The 19,315-nt window shown below is 35.9% G+C and overlaps 1 protein-coding gene across 4 annotated transcripts in view; it reads right to left on the reverse strand.

Moving 5' to 3' along the window:
• The window catches only part of MAN1A2 (mannosidase alpha class 1A member 2), a 221,488-nt gene that overhangs the window by 61,564 nt on the left and 140,609 nt on the right, over window positions 1-19,315 (reverse strand). For all 4 annotated transcript variants that reach the window (XM_028101951.2, XM_028101952.2, XM_028101950.2 and 1 more), the window contains exons 9-10: window positions 4,069-4,184; window positions 298-517 (exon numbers count right to left, since the gene is read on the reverse strand). In XM_028101951.2, coding sequence (XP_027957752.1) covers window positions 298-517; window positions 4,069-4,184 — 336 coding nt within the window. The remainder of the gene's footprint in view (window positions 1-297; window positions 518-4,068; window positions 4,185-19,315) is intronic.

Here is a 19,315-nt window from a genome sequence, read left to right on the forward strand (position 1 = left end):
TTACTATATTAAAATAAATAATGGCATCCCATACATCCTCAAATGCCCCGCCTCTCGTCATTAAAACAATTTCTTCAAAATCTTTATTAATAAAATCAGTAGAATTCAGAATAATTTTAAAAAATGATGCAGGAACACATTTCCAGAATTAAAATTCAAGTTCTTAAGAAAATGATTTACTGTATTAGAATAGCCTATTTTAAAGTGAAAAATGCCTATATATTTTCCAATTCCTGGATATATTTTTAACTTAGAGGTTATGTTAGACTAAGTAGTTAGTGTTACTAATACTCTTACCAGTTCTGTCATATGACTCATGACATGTACGTGCAATTTCTGCCCCTAGCTCTAAATAATGACCAGCTTTATCCATTCTGGAACCATCTGCTCCTAGTGCAAACATTCCCCCAGCAAAACAGGCCAAATGCCCCATCTTCTTTTCCAAGTGCCCGTTTTTCCATTCTCCAATAAAGGTGAGACCTCCTCGGGACTTCTTAATAAGATGTTTCTCTATAGCCTGTAAAAAAGAGTAGATATTCAAAATTGTAGAAGCAAAGTGTTAGTGTTCAAACTTACTACATCTTTCTAGCGGTCATAAAACCTTGGTAATAAGATATTCTAGAAATCAGTTACTTTCCCAAACTGGAATAGTTAATTTATCATAAGTTTTAGAGATCAAACAAGTCGCATAAAATCTTGAATGAATACCTCATCACTACTATGACAAAGACAGGTGGGAGAGGGAAGACTGACCTAAAGTAAAGACATACCTGTATTACAGGTTTTTTCTTCTGGAGCTAAATGGAATTCATAAGAATCAGTCAATTGAGATCATGATGACAAGTTATAACCCAAAAGGCTCTACCAATTTATTTTCTATTTCACAAACTAAAACTGAAGAGGAAGAGTATCTAGGTTAATCAGAAAAATGATTTTGGTAATTAGTTAAAATGGTTTCTCCTTTTCCATGTATCTATACCTCTTGTCAAAGTACTTTAAAAAGGCACCATTAGGTGAGACATCATGTATGTTATAAAGCTTACAAAACTAGTTAGAAGGGGCGCCTGGGTGGCTCAGTCGTTAAGCGTCTGCCTTCGGCTCAGGTCATGGTCCCAGGGTCCTGGGATCAAGCCCCACATTGGCCTCCCCGCTCTGCGGTCAGCCTGCTTACCTCTCTCCCACTCCCCCTGCTTGTGTTCCCTCTCTCGCTGTGTCTCTCTGTCAAATAAATAAATAAAAATCTTAAAAAAAAAAAAAAAAACTAGTTAGAAGTTCAAACTTAACTCCTCAGCCCCATACTTTGCAAACTTAGGCATCTGTTTCGGGTGCTGTGCCATGGCTATGAGAGGCCATGTGATAAACACAGTTATCTTCCCAGAATGCCAATTTTACCCAAAAGATGTAGGGATGGCAAGAGAAATATTTTATATTAAACTTGAATGTAACACAAAGTAGAGTCCAACGAGTACATTTAACTTTAAAAATGAGATTTTTAAGAGCTTTGTTCCTTTGGACTATGTTCTCAGACTTTGCTTATAAATTCTCTGCCTTTCGAGATAATTCTATGGAAAAGCATAAGAAATTGCATTAATTCAGTTCTCTTTGGTGAAAAGGATTATATATGATTAGAGACTTATAGTTTTCTGACAATAAAGAAGAATAAGAACTAACCCACATTTTTGGGTGTTGTTCTCTGACAAGTTTGGTAACAATCAGTTTTGGAAAAATTTATTGTGTATTTCTTATAATGATAACATCTGTTTTACAGAATTATAAGGACTATGCCTCATTCGTCACCTTATACTCCCTAAGGCTTCTAAGTGTAGCATGCAGTCAATAAATGTTGTGTTTTTTTTAAAGATTTTATTTATTTATTAGAGAGAGAGACAGCGAGAAAGGGAACACAAGCAGGGGGAGTGGGAGAGGGAGAAGCAGGCCCCCCGCGGAGCAGGGAGCCTGATGCGGGGCTCGATCCCAGGACCCCGGGACCATGACCTGAGCTGAAGGCAGACGTTTAACGACTGAGCCACCCAGGTGCCCCCAGTCAATAAACGTTCAAGAAGTCATTTTGTAAATAAATGGTAGATACTTGTATTTTGGCTGTCAGGGGAATAAGGAGTGGGTGATAGGTAAAATAAGGGACTACCACTGATTTATATGTTTCGATTGTTGTTTTAACCACAGTATGCTGAAGCACAAATGAAAAGATTAGTTTTAGGGGCACCTGGGTGGCTCAGGTGTTGGGATTCAGCCTTTGGCTCGGGTCATGATCCCAGGGTCCTGGGATCAAGCCCCATGTCGGGCTCCTTGCTCAGCGGGAAGCCTGCTTCTCCCTCTCCCACTCCCCCTGCTGTGTTCCCTCTCTCGCTGTCTCTGTGAAATAAATAAATAAAATCTTTACCAAAAAAAGAAAAGATTAGTTTTTCGAATGCAAGGGCAATGGTTTTCATCTTTGTGGGCCTCATGGCATCTGGCATGTTTTCCACATATAAGGCACACAAGAGATGCCTACTCAAGAAACATTTATTGAATGTCTACAATGAACTAAGCACTATATGCCACGTATCAGTTTAACACTTGTGCATTCTGTAAATGACTGTAGGGAATTAGTTCCCCCAAAAGTAAGGCTATAAAAAGGATAATAAGATCCTTGCTTTAATTTAAAAACACAACAGTAACTATAACTCTGAATACCAATCATCAACTACCGTCAGAATGGTATTGCCATATAGAAAATCATACAAAATCAACAAAGCCTATTGTGTTTCTTTGAAAATCCCAAACAACTTTGATGAAGAAAAATGGAGAGAAAACAAAACTTAAGAATATCAAGAACAAGAGAGGAGGGTGGGAGGATGGGCAAAACGGGCGAAGGAGAGTTGGATACAGGCTTCTAGTCATGCAATGAGTAAGTCACAGGGATAAACACAGTATAGTCAATGGTACTGCAATAGCATTATATTGTGACAGATGCTGGCTACACCTGGAGTGAGCATAGTAGTAAAGACTTGTTGAATCACTACGTTGTACAATGCAACATTATGTGTCAGTTATACTTCAATAAAAATAAAATTTAAAAAATATATATCTAATTTTAAAAACTGATTTTTTAAAAAGATTATGTTTATTTATTTGAGAGAGAGAGGTGGAGGGGAGGGGCAGAGGGAGAGGGAGAGAGAATCTTAAGCAAGCTGCACACCCAGTGCTGAGCCCAACAGGGGGCTCGATCTCATGTCCCTGAGATCATGACCTGAGCCAAAATCAAGAGTCAAACGCTTAAATGACTGAGCCACCCAGGCGCCAATACAACTTTAAAAACCGATTAAAATCACTAAAGGGCTATGGGTTTGTACTGGATCAGAAAACAAATAGCTTAGTAAGTGGGTAACACACCTTTCTATTTCACAGTTTTTGCTTGGAAATATCACATGTAAGTGCTTCCAAGATTGAAACCTGTTCCAATTTTAAACTGTCACAACACTGTGGTAAGAGGTTATATAAATATGAAGCGATAACAGTAAAGTGGTTAAAAGCACAGCACCTGGAGCCAGACTGTTCAGTTCCAGGCTCCATCACTTACTAGCTATTACGAGCTTGAGCAAGTTACTTAACTTCTTTGTGCCATAAGGTTCTCAAATGTAAAATGGTAGTAAAGATGAGATGATTTATGTGTAAAAAGGGTTACAACAGCACCTGGCGTGTGGAAAATACTAGATAAGTGTTTTGCCCGTATTATTTATCCATAAGGCTCTCCATGTGTAGGTTCAACGTCAGTTGAAAGAAGAAATGTTTATGAAAATGTCTGTGAAGTCAGAAGTTTTTCTAGTCTGTGTAGATAATAACTAAAAGTAAATAAAGTAAATTTTCATACATAAATATATATTTACTCTTCAGCAATTTCTTTAAAATGCCACAATAAAGGAAAACAATACAAGATTTTTAGATTAAAATACCAAAACTCTACAGTGAGGGCACAGAACCAAATGCACATAGGTGTTCACTGGTCACTATGAAACACACTGTATATTCATAGAATGTTAAGCAGGTAAATGTTCTGACAAGAATTACCTCAATAGCATCATCATACATTTTTCTCGCCTCATGGTCTGTTTTATCTGACATCAACCATGCTTTTAGTAGGTATTCATAAAAACTGTCTCCCAGCCCGCCAACTGATGTATGGTCTGTAAAATGAAAGAAAAAGGAAAGAATGGAGGTGGACGAAAGAGAAGACAGAAGACAATGAAATAATCTTTTTCAAGTATAATGACTATTACTGGTCAACAATTTAAAAATTATATTGACAGCCTTACTTGCAGCATACTTCAAATTTACTCTAGTAAAAATATGCCCTCATTACTTCCCTCTACATGTGTAGAGGGAACTTTCCAGAAACCCCTTTCTGCTGGATGGGGTATTTAACATACGTAGGAGTCTTTTTCTTCGGCCACATAGTTTGTATAGTGTCACACAACCAAACTTTTCCAGAAGTGAAAACAATTATCATTCATATATTAACGACTTTAACTATACAAGCTGTAAGATTAAACATGAGATACACCTGAATCTGATGTTAACTAAAAAGAGCCCATTTTTCTCTAGGATGGTTAGTGGTGATTTCTGTGCCACAGACAGGAAAGTAAAATAAATCTAAAAGGCCTTTGTAGTAACACTTTGTATAATATACTAAGCTACTGAAGGAATACACTTGATTGCTATTTATATAGCTTTTACTTCATATGTTTGCCCCATGTGTATTCTTATTCTACCCCATCTATACTTTTAATCCTATCCAAGGCAACAGCGTAACTCCCAAGGCAACCCCATTCTTCTATCCCTTTCCATAAGCCCCACCCTACATTTTTAATCTTTGCTTAAGAACGCACATCCTCCCCACACAAAAAAGAAAAACAGCACACTTTTATGACCTGTCAATCATTCACAGAGCACTAGCACTGGTCTCCTACTTTAGTGAGGAAACGATGGACCGCTGGGTAGTTTATGGAACAACTGGCTATCTGGGGGGAAATGCATATTAATATTTGTATCTTTAGCTGACAAAAATAAATTTGTGGTGGATTAGTGATTTAAAAGTAAAACACAAAACTATAAGTATTCCAAAAGAAAACATAAGAAGATGTCTGCTCTTCCTAAGCAGATGATCTTCTTAGGCAAAACACAGAATGAAGGAGTCACAATGGAAAAGACTTATAGCATCATATGGTACAATCTACTGTAAATGAATTTGTAAGACCAGAAACTGAATAGGATATTTACATCATTTATAATAGAAATAAAGATCAATACCCTATACAAAGAACTCTGATAACTAAATAAGGAAAACTGCTTTAGAGCACACACAAGTAATTTAAAAAAAGAAACACAAATTGATAATTAACATAAGAAAGGAAGATCAACTCTATTAGTGACCAGAGAAAAGCAAATTAAAACAATGAGGTTCCATTTTTGTCTATTTAATTGGCAAACATTTTTAAAATCTGATAGCATCCAATGTAGACAAAGTTATGGTTCATAGGTGGTGGGAATGGAGGGCAATTTTGTAGTAGCTATCAAAATTTAACTAGGTTTTCTACTTCTGGAATTATTCTGTAACAAATACACAAGTATAGATGTAAAAGAAAAAAGGTCATCAGTGCACTGTATCCATTAATAAAAATGTAAGATAACCTCAAAGGTCTAGGGATGTAGCTACATAAATTACAGTATAAAGAGACTATAAGAGAACACACAATCATTAAAGAGGATCAGGTGAATCTGTGATCTGATACTGGAAGATATCTATTATATGCTGTTAAACAGGGGGGAGGGTAAGTTTCAGAATAATATAGTTTGATACTACTAAAAATTTGTATGTTTAAAGAATATTATTGTATACATAGGAAAGGTTTAAAAAGACAACTGTGCACAGTGACTACCTCTACAAGAGTAGCCTATGTAACTTGTGTGATTAAATCATCTTCTGTTATAGAAAGTAATAAATGGGGGAAAGTGCCACCGTTCACTTTAAACAACATGTCTGCTACTACTTTAGTAATTCGCTTGTACCTTCAATAGCCTGCATCTCAAATGCTCTTATTTGTCACTTTTTTCCTTTAGTCGTAAGTATACATTTCAATGAATTTTTACATATATATATACACCCACAAAATAAAAATATAGAGCATTTCCAGCATTCCAAGGTCTCCCTCATGTGGCCCTCACAATCAATACCCAACTTCCAAAGATAACCGTTTTTTTGACCTCTATCACTAAATGATTTGTCAAAGTCACATAAAATAGCCATTCGTATAAAATGGCAATATACTTTCAAGAATGATTTGGTAGCTTAATGATCTCCTTTGTTTTCCATCTAAATATCTAGAAGGATATTGCCTTATGTAGGCTTCTCTGAGTCTCTAACATTTAAAGTGCTTGGGTATTAGAGAAGACAGAGGAACAAAAGACAGAGTTTTCTCTCAGACTGCCAAGAAGATCACCAATTTCTAAAGTTCACATAGAATAACCATTTGTATAAAATGGCAGTATACTTTCAAGAATGATTTGGTAGCTTAATGATCTCCTTTGTTTTCCATCTAAATATCTAGACAGATATATGCCTTATGTAGGCTTCTCTGAGTCTCCAACATTTAAAGTGCTTGGGTATTAGAGAAGACAGAGGAACAAAAGAGTTTTCTCTCAGACTGCACAAGAAGATCACAATTAAATTTCTAACAGCTTTCAATACTCGCCATACTTACATTTAAGAATTTTATAATGATGGTAATATATGATGATAGGTTTAAAGGATAAGTTACACTTAGATGCTAAATTCCAACAGATTTATATATTTTATAGTTACTGGAAATCATAAAAGATAACACATATTTGTAAAATATTAAAACAATATGGAACTGAGTAGACAGAGAAAGTCCCTCATATTTAGGGACAGAGATTACACACAGGACAGAGAAATGTTGAGGGATGCCTTTTGGGTACATTATTTGCTAATGAACCAGAAGACAGTAATTCACTTAAATTTATCCAATTCCTATTGTTTATGAACTCTGCATTTTGTGATTTTGTGAACTGATTTTACATCAGTTACCCTTTTGTAACGTTCTTTTACTATATTCTAGGTTGCACCTTTCTCAGTTCTACTCACACACTCCCAGCTACAGTGCATTACATGAATTTGTTTAAGCAAATTTGTTTAAATAATCCTGTCCATTATGATCTCCCACTTACCTCCATCCAAATCTCTTTACCATCTTGAGTTAATTGCTTTCTACATTTTTCTGTACTTGCATTTTACTGTGATCTCAAGGAGAATGGCTGGCCACAGTGGTGAAGTTATAGTTCAATCTTCCACCATAAGCAGAAGTCCTAATAAAACTTTCTCAATCTGAGTTCTCTCTGGATAACTCTACAATTTGTTAATGCTATATATATGTATGACTTCTCATTCCCGTCTCCTAATCTGCTCTCATTGTTGTCCTGTCATGAATAAAAATCAAAGCAGATGGGAACTTAGGGCATCTTGGTTTAGTCCAATATTTCTGGATGGTAAGTTTGTAACCACTATGTAATTCAGGATGATTTTAGGTGGTACACAGAATAACTTTTTTAAAAATTGTCAGTCATGGGGCGCTTGGGTGGCTCAGTTGGTTAAGTGTCCAATTCTTGCTTTCAGCTCAGGCCATGATCTCAGGATTGTGAGACTAAGCCCAACATCTGGCTCTGCACTGGGTGTGGAGCCTGCTGAAGACTCTCTCCCACTCCCTCTGCCCCTCCCCCTCTTCCCTCTCTCTCTCAAAAAAAAAAAAAAAGTCGTTGTCATAGTTACATAATGACTATTGTCAAGATGATCTTTTAACTTCATGCAAGATCCTGCCCCTGCCCTGGAGCACAGACCAACAAGAAAGGATGAAATAATTATTTAAAAGGTTATTTCACACTTGAAAACAAAATAAAAATTGTAGTAAATAAGAAATACAAAGAAACTCAACGTTAAAAGCAGGAGTTTCTATTTCTTGAAAATAAATAAAGACATCTAGAAGTTTACTTCCCCCAACATGATAGGATTCAAAGCACTCACTCATGGTTGGACTCTGGGTATGAAATTAGTTTCTAATATCCTTGGGAGAGCTGACATTCCAGTATAAAAAAGACCAAGTTCTGAACTGATGAGCCAGTACAGGCATTAATAAAACTGCCAGGAATGGAGTAGTAAATAGTGAGAGTGGAAAGAAAAACACACATCATGGAGCTCTCACTCAAACTGAGCTTGCAAATGAAAACTCCAATGCACATAAGGAAAACTTGTCATAAAAGAATTCAACTATGCAAATAGAAGAATGTACTATACCATGAAAAAGCAAATAATGCAGCTACGTTTTGAAAACAAGTTCAATATTTTAAAAGTGTACTAAGAGAAAAAAACGTATAAAGCCAAAACTGATCAATTTGCACTGAAAAATTAGCAAACATAGATTTTAAAAATACAACTATTTGAAAATTGACAGATCAGGAAAAAAAATTAGACAATGAATCTGATAACAGTCTTGTTTAATATGCTGAGAAGTTTGAGTTGCCTTAAAGGAAAGCAGACTCTGCTAAACTATGAGCAACTTGACCAGAGACACTCACTGGCTTATTTCTTTATATACCCTACAATGCTTTGCACAATTCTTAGTTCTAGTTAAGAGTGCTCAATAAGCATTTATTAAATGAATGGCTATTTTCCCATTTTCAAGTATGAATAGCATTTCACAATTATAATAACTTGTCTTTTAAGGTATTTTTTCTTTTTTGCGGGGGAGCCTGGGTGGCACAGTCAGTTAAGTGTCCAACTCTTGGTTTTGGTTCAGGTCATGATCTCAGGGGTCACAAGATTAAGCCACATGTCAGGCTCTGTGCTCAGCAGAGTCTGCTTGAGATTCTCTCTCCCTCTCCCCCTCTGCCCCTCACACTCATGCACGTATTTGCTCTCTAAATAAATAAATAAATGAATGAATGAATGAATCTTTTTTTTTAAAGGGGTATTTTTTCTTTTTTAAGATGAATTGGATCACTTTTTTTAAAAAAAATGATTCCACTTTCACAATCTCTCTTTTTCAGTTTAGGGAAACAAGTAATTATGGGATAAATAGCAATACCTAACACCTAGTATTTACAAGTTCAATAAAAAAATGTTTATAGAATCAATTCATTAACTACCTTATTCATTCTTCCAAGTTTTAATAAAATTTACGTGTATATATTTTTCAACTTTCCTAATTCCCCCAATACTAGGATGTCTGTAATTGTAGTATATTCAATTGCTTACATGAAATATCCACTGAAATATAATTTTAAAAACCTTATAAAACTTCATTCATCTGAATTATCAGAAATATAGACAAAAGTCTTGATATTAAGGTTTTCCTTAATATTTAATTTTCTTATAGCTCAGCTCCAGATATAATATTTCAACTATTCAGGGGACTGTAGTAAGAAAGCATTTTCTTTTTTTTATTATTATTATGTTCAGTTAGCCAGCATATAATACATCTTAAGTTTTTGTTGTAGTGTTCAACGACTCATTAGTTGCATGTAACACCCGGTGCTCATTACCACACATGCCCTCCTTAATACCCATCACCCGGTTACCCCATCCTCCCACCCCCTCCCTTCTGTAACCCTCAGTTTGTTTCCCAGAGTCCAGAGTCTCTCATGTGCATCTACATGGATGGAACTGGAGGGTATTATGCTAAGTGAAATAAGTCAAGCAGAGAGAGACAATTACCATATGGTTTCACTCATATGTGGAACATAAGGCATAGAGCAGAAGACCACAGGGGAAGGGAGGGAAAACTGAATGGGAAGAAATCAGAAAGGGAGACAAACTAAGAATGTATTTTCTAAAAATAACCAAATACCTAATTCCGTTCCTCTTTTCTCTTAAAAGAATTTGAATTTACTCCTGCTTCTTTCTCTTCACCTACTTGCTCCTTATTCCCCTACATTCTGGCTTTGGCCTACAGCAGACAGCCAAACCAAAACGGCACTCTATAAGCGAACAGTCATTTCTCAGTCCCAATACATCAAGTAAACTGTACGTGCAAGAGAAGATGATTAGACCATACAAAGAGCATTGTGGAGGGTGAGGCAGTAAGGGTGATACTTAACTGAGGGAGAGAACTGAAGGCCCAAATTAACCAAAGGGAAGAAGAAAGGAAGGAACAGATTTTGGAGTTACTAAGAAGGTAAAAACAACAGGACAGGAATCTGGCCAAATTGTCAAGTTTCTGGCACAGGCCAGACTATGTAAAGTATGGAGGAAATAAGGAATCACAATGGGGAATAAATTTTAAAGAAGAGATAATAAGCTCAATTTTGTACCTACTGAGTTTAAGATACCTACAAATAGGGGCTGCCTGGGTGGCTCAGTCGTTAAGCGTCTGCCTTCGGCTCAGGTCATGATCCCAGGGTCCTGGGATCAAGCCCCATGTTGGGCTCCCTGCTTCTCTCTCTCCCACTCCCCCTGCTTGTGTTCCCTCTCCTGCTGTCTCTCTCTCTCTCTCTGTCAAATAAATAAGTAAAAATCTTAAAAAAAAAAAAAAAGATACCTACAAATAACCAGGAAACAAATATCCTGTACGTGGGGAGGGGAGATAGAAGTTCAAAGCCCAAGCAAAATCAGTAATGAAATACTGATTTACATCAGGGGTGGGAGTGGAGGGGCAACTTTTCCTATAAAGGGCCAGATAACATGCAGCCTTTGTTGCATGCCCCTCTGTTTTGTTGTTGTTGATGATGATTGTTTAAACCCTTCGAAAATGTAAAAAAAAAAAATTTTATCTGGTAGGCCATATAAACACAGGCCAGAGGCTAGCCTAGTTTGCCAGTTGCTGATTCATATTTCACAGATATATAGGACACAGTTCGTCCAGTAAAAAGAGATGAGGTCTGTGAGGCAAAAAAGGAAAGGATAAGAAGAATTCCTAGGAATATGCACATTTAAGAAGCTAGGTGAAGAAGAATATGAAACAAATTCCCATCCCTTTAAAGTGGATTGGCCTTGTACTTGCTTTGTCTAACTGAACGTGGTAAAAAGTAACATCGTGCCAGTTTCAAGTCTAACCCTCAAAAGGACTTAATTGTGCTCCACTTCTTTTTATGGGACCTTGTTACTGCCATGGAAATAAGCATGGTATACAGCCTGATAAATGGTGAGAGACCATAGGGAGTAGGGCTGAATATCCCCAAGTGGGGCCATGCTGGATTAGCCAGCCTCCAGACAACCTGCCAGCTCACTGGGACACATGAATAAGTCCAGACAAGACCAGCAGAACCTCTCAGCCAACCTGTAGACTTTGAAGAAATAATACATTCTTTTAAGTCACTAAATTTTAGAGTGGTTATACAGAAATAGCTAACTTATACGTTGTCCTTTTTGGACTGGTCTATAGGACAGTCGCTGGGCCACATAAAAAATTACTTTTAGTGGAGTGGTAGAAAGCAGAGCCCAGAATGCAATGCATCAAAAGAAATGAACAGAAGGCAAACAAGAAAAACCAACACACATAAACATTTCTTCAAAAGGCTTTATCCTGATAGGAAGAAGAAAGGTGGAATGTCTGCTAGAAGGGGCTATGGCAATGAAGAAGAGTAGAGGAAATAGAGAGAAGGGCTCACTGGCAATGAGAAAGGAACCAGGAGGTTTAACACATGGTGTAATCACAATGAGAATACCAAAAAAGAAAGAGTTCAGGAGATGAAAGAGGACAGAATACAGAACGTAGGTCAAAGGAAAAATACTGGCCAGGATCTTCTGAGACTGGAAAAATAGAAATAAAGCCCAGTGACCCAGTAAATGAGCTTACAGGTAAAGAGATCTCCTGCATAAGCATCTTCATTTTCACTTTGACTTACGAAGCAAGGTTGTCTACGTAGAAGTGAGGTAAAGGGGTATGGTGACCAACTTTTTAAAAACTACCAAAGAGGCATTCTGTGAATAATAATTTTTAAAAACTAGAAGCACAGAATGGGACATACAAGGAGCAACAGTGAGAAAAAGAAATTAACACTTTGAACCACAAGTTTATGATGAATTAGGCAATGGAGCAATAAAAGTATGCTAGAGTTCTCATCTTGCTCAGAGGGAAGATCCAGTAATGATTAAGTCTAAATGTCATTAGAAAAATATAAATAATCAGGGCGTTAAGTTAAAATTCAAGGGCAATTGTTAAGAAAAATGAAAATATATATTAATTTTGAAACAGGGAAAGAAAAAGAAAATGAAACAAAAGACATAAGGCAGGATGGGGAGGCTATTTTAAGAATGCGTAACAGGGAGAAAAAAAAACAAGATAAAAGAAACTGACTTAGAAAAAGACTTGTGTTTTGGACCAGAATGAAGTAACAGTTTACCCTGTAACCTAAAATAGCCAAAAACACTAGACAATATACAAGAAATGATGGTTTTCATGACACTGAGCATCAGGCAGTAAAGGACAGTGAACTGTCAGATATGGGAAATAAACAAGGGGAATCCTGTGACTGCCCCCAGACGACTACCTCAAGAAAGTTTCCAGGCAAAGGCATAGGGAGGAGAAAATAAGGCACAGTCCAGAAAGTCCAAGGCAGCTAGGGTTCACAGACAGGGTACCAGAGAAAAGAGACCTGCACAGAAAGAGAAACCAGATATCTGTATAGGGTTCCCTTGAGCATCCAGTAGAGTACTGAGCAGCACACACGTGTGAGCAAACTACCTGAGATTGGGAAAAGAACCACATGAAAAGATGGGAGGGGACACTGCCTGGGCCTCACAAAGACCCTACTGGTAATAATGCCTCTTCCCATGAACCAGACAAGAAAAATCCATACTTCATGGGCCATTAGAGTATGCAGAAGATAATTAGCCCTAGACTGAAAAATGTACCAGATCCCCCTAACAAATCATAAAATCAAGACAGGAAAAGGTCTAACAGTTTCCAAGTTACTTAACTGTATCCCTGAAAAAAACTCAAGAAGATTTCTAGGGAAAGAAAAATATCCGGCACTCAAACAAGATAAAAATGACAATGTCTAACATCTAATCCAAGATTACCAGGCATGCAAAGAGGCAGGAATGAAAACTCTCACAATGAGGAAAATAAGGAACCAGTCCAAACTGACCCAGAATTGACACAAATGGTAGAATGACCAGAGAAGAATATTACAAGTTACTATAACTGTGTTTATCTATGTGCAAATAGGTAAGCAGAGACAAGGAAGATATAAAAAGATCCAAACTGAACTTCCAAAGATGAAAACTACTGTGTTAGAAACAAACAAATACAGTGGAAGGGATTAAGAGCAGATGAGACAATAAAGAAGAAAAGATTAGTAAACTTGAAGGCACTGCAATAGAAATTATTCAAGATGAAACACAGAGGGGGTAAAAAACAGAAATAAAAAAGTATCGGTGAACTAAGTGGCCTAATACATTTAGGATAACTGGAATGTCTGAAGGACAGGCATGACTGAAAAATTACCTGAAGAGATAAGAGCTAAAAATATCTCCAAATCTGATAATAACTAAAAACCCACATGAAAATGAAAACACAACATAGCAGAATTTGTGGGATACAGTACATAAGCGGAAATTAACAACATGAAACATATCAATGACTTCAGCTTCCACCTTAGAAGCCAGAAAAAGAAAAAAAAAAAAATTAAACGCAAGGTAGGTAGATAAAGCATATATAATAAATGTTAGGGCAAAAATCAATGAAACAGAATCTACAGATATTAAAAGGACAATAAGGAATATTATGAACAACTTTATGCCAATAAATTAGAAAAACTAGATGAAATGGACAAACTCTCTGCAAGACCAAAATTACCAAACTCTCTCAAGAAGAAACAGATAATCTGAACAACCTTCTATCTGTCAAAGAAATTGAAATTATATTTAAAAAACTTCCCCAAAGAAAACTCCAGGCCCAGATGGTTATGTTGGCAAATTCTATCAAACATTTAAGGAAGAAACATTATCAATTCTGCACGAACTTTTATAAAAAAAAAACTGAGGAAGAGGGAATACTTCACAACCCATTCTGAGGCCAGCATTATAATAATACCAAAACCAGAGAAAGACATAAAAAGAAAGCTACAGAGCAGTATTTCTCATTTAACAAATCAATTACAAGAAAATACTGAAAGGCTAATACATATCATGAATAAATATGACTTATTCTAGAAATGCAGAGCAGGTTTAACATTTAAAATCAATCAATGTAATTCACTATATTCAATAAACCAAAGAAGAAAATAGACACGCGCACAAAAAATTTGACATCCATTCCTGATAAAAACTCTCAGCAAACCAGGAAAAACACATAAAGGGCAACTACAAGAAAACCTACAGCAAGCACTATACTATACTTAGTAAAAGACTAAATGCCTTCTCCCTAAGGTCAGAAACAGGACAAGGCTGTTCACTTTCATCACTTTTCTTCAATACTGACCCATAGGTTTTAGCAAGTGCAATGAAGCCAAAAAAGAAATGAATTAAATTTAAATAAATGGCATTCACACTGGAAATAAAGAAGTAAACTATATTTATTTAGATATAATACGACTGTCTATGAAGAAAACTCGATGGAATCTACAAAAAAAGCTACTAGAACTAAAAAGTGAAGTCAGAAAGTTGCAGATACAAGCTTAATATACTAAATCAATTCTATTTCTATATATTAGCAACAAAATATAAGAAACTAAAATTTAAAAAATCATTTTAGCAGCATCAACAATATGAAATATCTACAGATAAACGTGGTGAAACATGTGTAAGACCTGTACATAGCAAGCTACAAAGTATTTTTGAGAGAAATTATAAAGAATACCTAAATAAATGCAGACATAGATATAACTTGCTCATGAACTAGAAGGTATCAACTGTCAAACAGTGTTAAGATGTCAAATTCCCCCAAATGATCTATGGACTTCCCAATCAAAATACCAGCAGGCTTTTCTATAGAAAATGACACAGTGATTCTAAAATTAATATGGAAATGCAAAGGACCTAGATAACCAAGACAGTTTTAAGAAAAAAATGAGAGGGCTAACACTACTTGATTTCAAGCTGTAATAACCAAAACAGCATGGTACTGGCATAATAATAAATAGTTCAATAGAACAGAAGAGAATTCAAAAATTTATATCTATATGTACAACTGATTCCTGATAAAGGTACAAAGACAATGCAGTGGAGAAAAGACAATTCTTTCAACAAATGGGTGCCAGAATAATTAGATACCCAGGAAAGGAAGGGAGGGAGGGAGGGAGGAACGAACTGTGATACCTATATAAAAATCCCCTCAGAGCAGATCACAGACCTAAATATAAAACCTAAATCTCTAAAACTTTTAGAAGAAAACATAGGAGGAAATCTTTGTGGCCCTGGGTTAGGCAAAGCTTTCTTAGATATGACATGAAAGAATAATTCATAAAAGAACAGACTGGTAAAATGGACTTCATAGTTGGAATCTTCTGCTCTTTAAGATTGCTAAGAGAATGAAAAGACAAGACAAAGACAGAGAGAAAACATCTATTTTGAAAATGGGCACCTAGGGAGAGGTTGGATCAGACAATTCACCAAAGAAGATAAATGGATGGGAAGTGGCACATGAAAAGACATACAACATCATTGGTCATTTTGGAAGTGACAATTAAAGCCATCAATAATTACCACTACACACCTATATTGACACAATGGCTAAACTGAAAAAACTGACCATATCAAGTACTGGTGCGTATGTGGAGGAACACTACTGATGGGAATGTAAAATGGTATATCCACTATGGAAAAGAGGTCGGCAGTATTTTTAAAAGTTAAGCATACGCACCTACTACCTGATACAAACATCCCACTCCTAAGTATGCACTCAAGAAAAGTGAGAACATATGTCAACATGAAAGCTTGTAGGTCAATGTCCACAGCACTTTATTTGTAATAATCCCAAGGTGGAAATAACCCAAATGATCATCAACAGGTGAAGGGATAAACAAATTGTGGTATTCCACAAGGTAGAATTCTACTCAGAACTACTGATATACACAATATGGGCAAATCTCAAAATAATTATTCTCTGTGAAAGAAGCCAGACAAAAATAAAGAATGCATATAAAGGATTCCATTTATATAAAGTTCTAGAAAATGCAAATGTATCTATGATGAAAGAAAGCAGATCAGCAGTTGCTTGAGGAAGAAGTGAACAGGGGAATGAAAGAAGAATCATAGAGGGGGATGAGGAAACCTTTAGAGGTGATATACAGGATTATTTTGATGATTCCATAGGCATATACTTATTTAAAAACTTATCAAACTGTACACTTTAAAACATGTACTATTTGTTATACGTCAATTACATCTTAATAAAGCTATTTAAAAAAAAAGCTAGTAAACAAAACAAAAAGGATACCTGAAATTAGTCCAAACCTATTAGTAACATCAACAAATTTAACTCAGTTTTTAAAATACTAAGAGTCACACTGGGATTTAAAGATTAAAAAAAAAAAACTCTATAAATACTCCATAAATACTTTTTACTAAAGATATACCTAAACCAAAATTGCTCAGGAAACTGAAAATAAGGAAATGGTCGAAAGTGAGTTGGGGATGGACAGGAGGTTTGTAAAGAAGACCTGGGGAGAGTAAGGAATAGAAGTAAACTGACTGAAGTTAAAGAACGGTCAGAGGTACTGATGATCCACTTGCAACTGGTTTCGATTTCAGCCTGTACTACTGACGATTTTCATCAGCAATGCTCAGCTGAGTATATGAATGGGAAAGGTAGATGGCGGGACTGAAACAGTTTTGGGATTTGTAGGACAGAAGAAACAGAAGGTAAGGTACTCGAGTATTCCCATACTGGCTTGGAGCCTATGCCGTCTAGGCTGGATAGGAAAAAAAGCAACAGGCAATCCTCCTGTCCAGATACTCAGGATCCTTGTTCCATTGTTTTGTTGCATCCAACCAGTAAAAACATTAGCCCAATTGTCAGTCTGCTCTACTATTATCCTCAAACTTACAATTTTCACCAAGAATGAGAACCTCAGCATTGCTTGTCAACTTTAGTATGACTTTTTGGTTACTGCTCTTTCCCATTCTTTAAAACAGATAATTTGAAATCTCTTCTTCAAAAATCCCATACTGCTCTAACCTTCTTCCTACTCTCAGCACACAACCACGCCTCCTCATTCACAGAAAAAATACAAACCATTGACAGCGAAAAGAGGGAAACCCAAAAATGTATCTTTCAACTTTCTGCACCCCATCTATCAATTTATCTGTTCCTTTTGCATGTTAAAGAGGAAGATATATTACTTCTCTACATACTCCATCTCATTCTGGACCTTAATCACTTCTGCTTTCTTCTCAGGAATTCTTCCCCTCTTGGACAGTTTTAATCTTCAATTTCTACCCTCCAACTGAATCTAACTCTTTAAATATTTATTATTAATATTAAGATTAAAACAATCGAATAATCTTTCTTGACAATACTATACTCTTTCAGTTTGATACCTATCAAGTGTTTACTGAAATAAGTGAAGAAAGAGAATCATGGATGATGTCTAGATTTCTGGCTGGGCAAATGGAACAATGGTGCTCTTCACTGAAACGGGTAATACTGGAGGAGGAAATGGTTTAAAGTAGGAGTTTGAATTTGGGGCATATCGAACTGGAGGTCCCCGATGGATATCTAAATGGATATGACAAACAGGCAATCAGACATGTGGAAATCCAGAGACTGGGGGTATACACTTGGGAATTACCAATATATGAAATGGATTTGAGCCATGAGAGTTTGCATGGAGTGATTAAAGACAGTACAAATGGTACTTCAGAGCATGACATTTATAGAAGAAAGAGTCATTAAAATAACACATAGAGCATTCTCTATTTTGCACTGGCCTCGTACATATTTCTGGGTATGTTACAGATCTACAGAAAGGAAACAAGATAACAAAGACATAACAATTAAAAGAGGTGAAATAACAGGGTAAATAGCAGGGAAAGGCAAAAGTCTTTGTCACCATGGTTTAGAGGAAATGCTGTTTAGGTCTGTGAATTATTGCCAGGGTTTACAGATTTAGCTGTAAGTTACCTGCATACTAGGAAAACAAGTTCTCTTTCCAGCTCTTCTAGAAGATTATACGCTTAGTAAGTAAGCAGCAGAGGCCTGAGATCCATGGTAACTACGGAATTTATCACCCGGTAGTCTTTCTTACTTAAACCACTGAATCATGCCTACCCCAGTGTCAAATCTGATGAACCATGACACTCCAAGGTCCTCTGGAGATGCAGAAATTGGTAACACATTATAAAGCACTACTAAACAGCAATGATTCATATGATCTATCTCAGCATGTTATAAAGTTAATGGCAGGTTACTAACAAGCTATGTCTTGAAGCGTTCTTATAGGAAATTCTAAAATAAAAGTATTTGTATCATGTCATGGTTTATGAAACATTTTCAAATATGACCTACATGATCATCGTGTTAAATAATTAGAACACATGAAGACACAAAGGCATGCAGAAGTTAAATAACTTATCTACATTACTATGTTAAATTATTAAGCAGGAAAGCCAAGGTTAGTCTTCTAACTCCAAATATTATACCCGTTCTTGTTTTTTCTACAATTTTTTAATTTAGTGGTATAAAACATAATGAATCAGTAATGACCAATTTCCTATATTGTCTTCACTTCAGTCATTAAATAGCATAGGCTAAGCACTGTGCTTAGAAAACTAGTGAGAAAACAAAGGAAAAAAAAAAGAGAAAATATTAATAATGTGCCTTTAAATCTAGGTTCTTTACTATATTCTTTTATATCTGTTGCCAAGTACTTTTCCTGAAGGTAATTACCAGTAATTATTCTCTGTGATTGCTATGTGCATGTCACAGATATTACCATTACTCTAATTACAATACAGTTAGCCAAAGCTGGATTGTTAAATTTCTGTTCAATTCACTGTTTGTTCTGCAGACTATTTATAGATATGACAGATGTATAGTGCTCAAAGATAATAATGGATCTGATATACTTTTCAGAAGCTGATATAAAATATACAAAAACATTAAAAGGAACAAATTGGACAATTTAGTCAAGACTACAGCTGCTAAAAGGATATCAGGATGGCTTCCCTAGGATTTTAAAGCCCCTTGCCAAGATAACCAGTGACTAGCTCTTTCTGTAACATTCTCTAAATTAACAACTATTAAGAGTGAATATATTCTGAAGAAGTAATTTAAATTTATTGTGAGAAGAAAAACAAGAAGAC

Source organism: Eumetopias jubatus, unplaced genomic scaffold (assembly GCF_037043125.1).
Source record: "Eumetopias jubatus isolate StellerSeaLion01/CBP00866 unplaced genomic scaffold, mEumJub1_p1.0 scaffold_4, whole genome shotgun sequence".
Lineage (NCBI taxonomy): Eukaryota > Metazoa > Chordata > Mammalia > Carnivora > Otariidae > Eumetopias > Eumetopias jubatus.